The sequence below is a fragment of the Abramis brama genome (assembly GCF_963993115.1).
Source record: "Abramis brama genome assembly, chromosome: 8".
Lineage (NCBI taxonomy): Eukaryota > Metazoa > Chordata > Actinopteri > Cypriniformes > Leuciscidae > Abramis > Abramis brama.
Genome location: NC_139970.1, coordinates 34,909,923 through 34,919,326, shown reverse-complemented (window position 1 = coordinate 34,919,326; position 9,404 = coordinate 34,909,923). Strand labels below are relative to the sequence as shown.

The window sequence follows — 9,404 nt, the reverse complement described above, 5'->3', positions numbered from 1 at the left end:
TATATAAATCCAAATAATAATGTACAACCTGCATTCTACCCTTATTGTGTAACTTTCAAACGGAAAATAAATATTCTGATTATCATTATGCTCAATATTGCATAGATTAAATACTCGAAAGTAAAATAAACATTATTAAACATTATTATTATTGGTAAAATTTACCAAATAAACATTTCTGCACCATACAAGTCTTTTTTTTGTTGAGAAGGCACTACAAACACCATGCAACAATAGAGGTATTCTTACATTTTTTTAAATTGCTATACTATTGCTGTTTAAATAAAACAAAACGTTTTCTCTGCCTTTTACAATTTACAGATTTGTCTGAGAAATATTAGCTCTTCAGAACAAGTTTCAAGCATTGTAAATTAAACTCCTGGAATTGTGAAATCACAGCTCTGCGATTTTGATATGAACATAGATGGAGGATGGATGGATACTCATTCCGTCTTTGGACAACAGATGCACATGGCGATATCCTGGAAAGAGAAACTTTTTATTTGCAAGAAAGCCAATTTTTTTTTATTATTATTTCAGAGCATAGGCCTAAAGACACTGGGTCACATTCACTAATAATTGCATACAAGCATTCTTACGTGATATGATTTTCACACAAAATTTCGTCCGGATTCACAAGAGGATATATACACACACACCACATTTTTCTAAGGCCATCTGGAACCTGTGTAAATGTAGTTTCAATTGGTTCTCAATTTTATCTTAAATTCATTGATGAATGAGGTTTTCTGTTTGGAAACATTCACACAAAGGCTGTGTTTGCATAGTTAGTGAATGAGACCGAAACTATTTTTCTTTTGTTAAAATGGCCTACCTGGTTGAATACAGGTAAAAGGAAGAGTGTATTGTCCTATGAAGTCATTCCTAGATGCTTTATCATAGTCTTCAACTACAAAACGCACCAGTGCCAGCTCAGGGGTGTGGATTGTGAACTGCAACGATTCATTCCAACATGGGTTGAATCCTGTCCAGATGAAAAATAATAATAAAAAAAATCACTGCAAGTAGCATTAATTAAAGTTTTCCAATGGTCTGTAAATGTATATTTCCACGGTAAAGTTACATATTGAACTCTTAACAGTTTTGTCAACATGCAAAAATTTTCATTAGTCTATCTTGAAATTATTTAGCAACACTTCAGAGCATTTAATCTTCACTTCCTCACCATTGTTGTCAATATATTTGGTCTCCTGTTTGGCTTGATCCAGAGGAACACCATAAATTTCCACCCTTACCAGGGGGTCTACAATGGACCATTCTTTTTGCCTTACTTTAGGGAGCTGTTGTCCACTAATAACCTAAAAAAACAAAGAACCATCAACAAATAAAATCTCAAAGTGAAATGGCGGAAGGAACACAAATACTGTTTAATACCTTCACAGAGAAGAGTAAAGGGTGGTAATCCTCACGTTCCTCAGGTTTTTCAGGATCAAAGAGTCTCTCTCTGTTGCACAGTATCTCAGGTTTTAGAACGTATCCACTGCAGCCATTCTGAGTAAACAGCCCATCATTAAGATCCATTTCCATTCCTGCAGTCTGGAAGTTTAATGCCACTACGAATCAGAAACACATTACAGTAAATACACTGTCCACTTTACAACACATTAGCCATCTTTCCCTGCTCCTTTTTACATCGAGCGTTTGCCTGCCATGCACCCATTATTCCACTCTCTAGTACTGACATAATGGTGTGTAATTCAATATCTACCATACTGACCAATCTGGCATCCCATGTTCCACATGTCCAGTGGACAGTAATTTGATGAATCCGTTCTCATTCCACTTGGATACACTCTTGTCAGCTGCCTGGTGTTATGCAGAACAAAATCTGAACCTGACAAAATTTCAGAATTTCATCATTCATCACTTTACATACTATTTATATTTTTGTAAAGAAATGAAAAGGTAAAGAGCTGATTAAACTCCTTTTGTGTTCCACAAAAAAACATAACAGCATACAGATTTGGAACAACATAAGTTTGAATATATGCAGACAGGATTTTCAGTTTTTGGGCAAACTATCCGTTAAAAAAAAACTTTCTGACCTGCTTCCTTGGAATATTTACGGGCTTTAGACTCAGAGAACGATGACATCTCATCAGGCTTAGCAGAGGTGCGGGAATGTTCAAAGCTGTGGAAATGGACGCTCTTACAGAACATCAGGTCTGAGAGCTCTTTGCATAGTTTTTGCTTCGATTTCTACATAGGGCAAAAAGCAAGCAATCAAAAACAATGTTAAACAAGGAAGTGGAAAACAATAACTGAGCTTTTTCTCAGTTTCTCCACTGTTACCTTTGCATCTGTTGGTGGACTCTCCGATGCCGGACAGTCCTTATTCATTTCTGCTGCCTCGTCCTCATCACTGACTTCATCTGTGAGGCTCTCTGATTCAATCTTCTTCCCTTTTAACAGGATCTTCCTCTTAAGTGCCTGAAAGAAATGAGACAACAAATACACCTGTTTGTCATCCCTTTTATTAAAGGCACACTTTGCAAGATTTGTACCTTAATATAACAGCTTCGACATCATTTCTATGTTAAACGAACTCGTAGTGGGGCGAATCATCCCCATAGCAAAGCAGGGGGGGAACGCCGCTGGCAAAACCAGCAATGCAGGTTTGAGAGGTGGCGCCCCGACAAATCTTGAGAGAATCATGACTTGCTTTACGGCACGACGTCACATACATCAACAACATATGAATCAGCCTCTATGGAAGACACTAGCACGCATTTCAGACGTGAATCATGGCAGAGTCGACGAAGAAAACGGTTGGAAGAAAACAACGGCTCTGTGTGAGTGGTATTTACGACAGTAACGTTAAATACAAGTACTCCACAGCGACTCTAGGGGTCGCTGTTTGAGAAAAACGGAAACTGCATAATGTACCTTTAACAGATATTTAAAAACAAATCAATATCCAACATGCACATCTTTTTCATATGTGAACATCAATACTTAATGAAAGTGCCCATTGCAGTATAAGTATTATGATTATAATTCAATTATCATTTATTTGTATAGCGCATTTCACAGCAGCTTTACAGAAAATGCATGTGTCTACATTACAATTTAGAGTGATCTGTTATCAGAATTGACTGTGTCCAAGTACATATACAAATCACGCAGTTAGCTAACAATGTATTAATAATTATAAGACCATACATTATTTTAAGATCCATGTGAGTCATCCATGTTTTTCAAACAGAAGTCAATAAGAGCAGTTACGTTAAGTGCACCACTATCACTATAAGGCCTTATAGCTCACCTCTGGGGACGGGAGTTCACTGGCCACTTTAGCGTCTGTGCTCGTCAGCAACATATTTCCCAGGATATCTCTGAAAAGTCGAGCCATGACTTCTTGTTGCTCTATGCTGCAGTGGTTTTCAATGGACACGATGAGTGGATACTCAGATGCCTGAGAGTAGGAATGATGGGAAGATTAAGAAATCTAGCAACAGATTATAATGTATCGGTGCAAATAATTTATATAAACATCAACAACAACATGAATATAAATACTAATGTTGGTACTAATATTAATAATGCTGACAACAGCATTATTTTTTATATTTGGCTAATACTATAATACAAATAATCATGTATTTGTACAAGTGTTGGGGCATAAAGATCACCTTAAAGGCATAATTTGCAATAGTAGTAATCACGTCTTTGAGGAGAATCTTAGATGTGAATGTGTGTCCATGATAAACTACCGGCTCCCCATTCGCTCCATTCCAGCAGTCCACCTCTACACACTTGCAGCCTCGCTTCAGAGCCCTTCAGATGTTCAACCCAGCACAAATGAACAACCACAGTTATGAACACAGAGAACAAAGCACAATGTATTCAACTAAGCAAACACATATTTTCTCTGAAGTTACAGTGAGTAAACAGAAACACTCTATTATTGTTCTCTTAAAAATAAAGGTTCGTTATTAGCATTGATGGTTCCATGAAGAACCTTTAACATTTATGTAACCTTTCCTTCAAACAAAAGATTCTTTATAAGGTTCTTCAGATTATTAAAATGTTATTTTACAATAAATAAAAATGTACAATATTTTGAGAAATGTTTTCACTGAAAGGATCTTTGGGGAACTGCAAAAACCTCCATATGGGATGTTTATTTTTAAGAGCGTATGTGTGTGAGATATTACTACTTACATGCTCATAAAATCCTTTTCTACAAATAATATCATCAAAGATAAGTGTAGTCAAGTAGACACATTGCAACGTGCAGTTCTACGTCTGTTTTGTTTCATTGTGTTTTGCTTCTGTTTTCCCTGTTCTGGTTTGCCTGAGTTCCCTGTGCTTATTAGTTTCCATAGTTCCTAATTTACGCACCTGTTCTGTTTTTCCATCAATTACTCTGTCTATGTATTTAAGCCTTCAGTTCATTCAGTTCTTTGTTCGGTCTCACTTCCGTCTTTAAGTGGTTATTATACTATTACTCCTGAAATCTCCTGCTTGTTCTTGTTGGATTATTATTAAAGACTGATTTTGTTGTTTACTCCTTCGTAGTGCTCTTCATTGCAGCCACTTCACCATTACACACATGGCTGTATTACCATAAATAAGCAGAACTCACTGGATGTAGGCTTCAACGCTGCTTGGTCCTTTTAGCTGGTCCTCCATGAGGTAAGTGTTGTGTGAGGATGAGATGTAATAGTGGGCAAGAGGTTGGCTCAAGTCTTGAAAGAGGCCCTGCCGCTCTGGATTGAAGATCGATCCCTCAGGAGACGTCAGGTACATTAGGAACCCATCGATTGACATCGAATGATTCATTCTGGCTGTACAAGAAGATAAAATGAAGCCTCTTATCTGATCAAACTTCCAATCGTTACTCAGTAATCATGATGTAAAGAACCACTTCACTGTTGGCCAGCAATCTAGATTAAGTGCTCATCTACTCCATTATTAATAGCTAGAGGACCCAGATGTATTTCCCATTAATTTTCTTTACAGGCATGCAAATAATTCTTCAATTGAATTTTTTATTTTTTAACCAACCGAAATTAATTGAATATTCATACATACAGAGACATACTTGTAAATCTAAAGCAAGGGTCTTCAAAAGTGGGTACACGTCATGATCCCTTGGGGACCAACTGTGCTACTGCAGGGGTCTACCAATTACTAATCAGTCTGAATCTATTTTTTATTGGGGAAAAAAGTATTAAAATAATAGTTAATAATTGAAATAATAATATTATAAATAAATAAAATATAATAAAATATATTATTTTGTATAATAAAAATATACATTATACAAAAATGCTACACTAAGCTAACTTTCAGCTAAGTGTTTTATTTTCCCTCATACATTAAAATATAAAGTAAAATTTATCATAATTTATTTAAATTATACCCCTTTTTCAACAGGGCATCAACTATTTCATTGATTAAATATTAAAGAGTGAGGAAATATTAATATATATTAATATATATAAAAAAATTGGTAACACTTTATTTTAGGGTCCAATTCTCACTATTAACTAGTTGCTTATTAGCATACACATTAATAGGATATTGGCTTTTTATTAGTACTTATAAAGCACATATTAATGTTTTATTCTGCATGACCATATTCTACATCCCTTAATACTACCCAATACCTAAACTTAACAACTACCTTACTAATAAACAGTAATTAGGAGTTTATTGAGGCAAAAGTCAAAATTAATAGTGAGAATTGGACCCTAATCTGAAGTGTGACCCAAAAATGATAAACTGAAGAGTATAGTAGTGGTTATCATTACCCATGTTTGACGGCTCATAGCGATCAATCAGCTGAAGGGCATGTTCATAACTGGCCTCCCCCTCTAGCTGCTCCTCTCTCAGGAACTCCTCCAGATCACACTGAGACAAGATCTGTCCATCACTGGAATAATCCTGGAATAAATCCAGCACGTCTATTCTCTCGGTGAGCATCTTATAGAACTCCACAAACTCCTGATCTTCCAGGGTTCCTGACTCAGACTTATCTGCCCTCTGCGAAAAAACATCAACAAATGACTACAAGGTTCAACATGATGCAAATTTATGATGCAAAATCACATAAACAACACTTAAGCACCATAAAAAGACAGTATGCATGTTCTTCATTCATGTCCAAGTTCATCATTTTCAGCAGTTTTTTTGTCTCCCTAAAATTCATTCTGCCATCCTTGTTCCGATCTGCTTTCGAAAACCAGTCTGAGATCCATCTGAACGGAGTGGTTGAGGTTGATAATATAAGTTGAAAAAAAGCTGGACTATCTATCTATCTATCTATCTATCTATCTATCTATCTATCAAACTGTTTTAATATTTTGAATAAATATATAAAATATAATAATGATCAGAACTTGCCTCAAGCAAAAATATAGCATAAAAAAGGGAATAAAATATATATTTTTATAACAAGGATACTGGTCAAGTTTGGTGCTCTCATCCATGTTCTCAATGTTCTCCATGAGGGCTCTTACGCCCTGAATCCAGGCCTGAGCTTCCTCCGCTGACTCGGCCACCAAATCCAGGTTTCCTCTGCGGCCGCGGAACACCAGTGTGAAGCAGCGGTCAGCGGGAAACTCATCCGCTACACTGAGGAGCATCTCCGACTGATGTCCCTCACGAACAGCTTCCACATCACTGATGGAGACTGGGGGAAAAAAGTAAAGATTTTTCTTCAATATTTCAGAGCTCTTCTTCTGAGTTTTTATTTTTTAATAAACGTTATAGTGCCTGAAAAGCAAGCTTCATTATTACCAATTGCTCATTTCTTTACTATTGTAGAGCATAGTGAACCAATGGCGCTCTTAATATCATTAGAAACAGATGAAGATATTCATCTTAAGTCTTTTTTTCAGAAACCATTGTCATGGTGGATTTCCAACTACTGTCCTCTGATCTACTTCCCTGACGTGTCGTACTTTTATTCCTCATTAAAAAAGACCTTTTGGATAATTTCTAACCTTGAGGCAATTCTTTTCTATGCAATACCTAATTGCTTCCTCTCATATACGTCTGCTTGAATGTTTTTGGGTGTTTTTTTGGCACGCCACCTATATTTTTCTTACAAAATCAGTAATTTTTAGCTCAATCTTGAATTAATTAGGCACACAATCTTTAAAACTAGACATGAACTAACATGATTACTATAAACCATGATAATTAAACCATGATAATTACTAAAAACATCAATGCAATAACGGCATACAGGTAGAATAAGAGTTTATTGCCCAGCTGGATTTATATGCGACAGTCTTGCAGTCCTCCTGAAGTTTGTAGTGCCGCTGACGCTTCCACATACGAGACTTCACCTTGCGTAAAAACATCCCTGCCTTCAGTGCTTCAAGGTTTTGATGACTCCGTCCACCTGCTAGAAACCGAGAAATGGACATTAGTAATGTTCAGAAAGACCAAGCTTATTTAAAATGGACACACACACACACACACACACACACACACACACACACACACACACACAGACACACAAAAGTCTGTCTACTCACAGCATGTTTGAGGTGATTCCATTTTCTATAATGCACCTTTTCTGCAGACACAAAGTACATCACTGTCTTACTTTTTTTGTTAATACATCACTATAGTGGTAATAGGCTAATTAAGGAAAAGACTTAAAAATGTCTGAGAATTTTGAACTGAGAGTTGATTCAAATAGCTCAAAGTAAACATCTCTCCATCACTGTATTCTTTACACTTAGATATATTATGCATTTAGTCCCACTAACAGCTTGTTTCAGCTTGAGGTGTCAGTGATGTGACTCCTTACGAGTGTTGTGCTGTAGTGAGACAAGAGCTCACAAGCTTCTTTCAAACTGTTGTTGCATGTTGTCATATCTGCTTTTTTTCTTCTTCAGTGAAAACATGCACAGGCTAAATAAAATCTATAAATAGGCTTATCGCATAACTAATTTCCCTGTATTACAATGGGGGAGGAAACTAGTATATTCCTCTATAGTGAAAAAAAACAAAAAAAACAAAAACAAGTTCATCCAGGCACAAGTGAAGTGCCCTCAGGCGTGACATACAGAGTCATGAGTCACGGCTAAATATGTCTCTGAGATCCACACGATCCTCTACTGGCACCATCATTATGTTCTGTTATATCCCAAGTGGATTAAGCAGAATCAGATTTAGCTCTTAAATGTTTCCTGCCATTATTCTGTATTGAACAAATGGATATTATATAGCATTACTGGTCTTAACTGTGATTTAAACCCTAAATGAGGCGTTAGCAAAAACATAATTTGTTTCGAAATGTGCACAATCCTAAAATATTGCAATTACAGAATTTTAGTTCAAATGAGGAAAGGAAACTAACAACAGTAAATGCTGACAAAGTAATTCTCCTAACACATAGCAAAGAGAGTCCGGAGAGGGCTGAAGCAAATATTGAGGAGTGACACAGGAAAAGAGGATAAGCAGAACTCACCGGACTGAAGCACGGCTGATATACAAACATCAGATGAGGAGGATGGGCTCTGAGTCTTTGCAGCTGCGTGTGCAGGGCTGGGAAAACAGAGCCGCAGTCTGGGCTGCTTTCACAGTGATGCATAGCCACCCTCCTTCCTACACCCCTTCCTCTGCCTCATTCCTTCCTAGACACTCCCACTTTTCCTTTTTTTTTTCTTCTCTCCCTGCCTTATTAGGTGCAATAGTTGTTTTCTGCTCTTGTCAAAAATACAGCAAATATTTGAAACAATCTGCATTTCGAACAATTGATGAATGATAAACAATTTTACACCATAGGCCTATACAATATACAAAGTCTACATTATAAAACATACAATTTCCATAAATAAACAGAATAAAAAAAAGACACATTTTAAACAAGTGTTCACTTTATGCACAATATGTACAATTTCGTATTTTGTGATGCATTACAGTAAATAACATAAATTATTGAACTCAAAAGAGTGTCTTGAATTATAAACCCATTTGGACACCCAAGCATAAATCAGCAGGATGTACAGAATGGTGAAGTCTTTGCCAAGTGCACCCCACATTTACATTCATATTTACATAAGTTCATTTGGTAAAATCGACTTACAAATGAGGAAAGATACAAATACAAGCAAAGCATAGAAATGCTAAAATATCTTTAGAAGCTTAATACAAGACCCCCTGGACATATACCATAATGCTGAGTGTATATATTTAAAGGTTAATTCAATTAGTATTATTTTTTAATACAAAATGTTGATTTGGCATGTACATTTGCTACATTATATCGTTTTGGTTTCTTAGTTACCTTTACTTGTTTGCATGAATTAAACAGAGTAGAACATTTAAGCAAATATTCTGAACTACTATTTTATTACTATTGTTTTAATGCAGATGAATATGCTGCATCTGGAATCCTGATGTGCAACATGTCAGGA

General features: G+C 36.1%; 1 protein-coding gene across 1 annotated transcript; it reads right to left on the bottom strand.

The window, feature by feature from the left end:
* Positions 1-12: 12 nt before the first annotated feature.
* Positions 13-9,155, bottom strand: plcd4b (phospholipase C, delta 4b). The gene is made up of 16 exons (XM_084122164.1): positions 8,456-9,155; positions 7,515-7,555; positions 7,220-7,381; positions 6,433-6,661; positions 6,098-6,227; positions 5,781-6,012; positions 4,610-4,811; positions 3,654-3,798; positions 3,287-3,436; positions 2,314-2,451; positions 2,067-2,220; positions 1,739-1,855; positions 1,396-1,574; positions 1,187-1,319; positions 836-985; positions 13-482 (listed from the first exon to the last, which is right to left on the bottom strand). The coding sequence occupies exons 2-16, from the start codon at positions 7,534-7,536 to the stop codon at positions 394-396; spliced, it is 2,232 nt and encodes a 743-aa protein (XP_083978290.1). The 5' UTR covers positions 7,537-7,555; positions 8,456-9,155; the 3' UTR covers positions 13-393.
* Between the last annotated feature and the right edge of the window lie 249 nt (positions 9,156-9,404).

What these genes read in the sequence shown, in the direction of transcription:
- plcd4b (XM_084122164.1), bottom strand. Translation starts at nt 7,536, where the DNA reads ATGGAATCACCTCAAACATGCT. An exon ending in GGAATCACCTCAAACATGCT is followed by an intron (nt 7,382 to 7,514) that starts GTGAGTAGACAG and finishes CTCGGTTTCTAG; the next exon opens with CAGGTGGACGGAGTCATCAA. An exon ending in TTTTACCTGTATTCAACCAG is followed by an intron (nt 483 to 835) that starts GTAGGCCATTTT and finishes TTCTCTTTCCAG; the next exon opens with GATATCGCCATGTGCATCTG.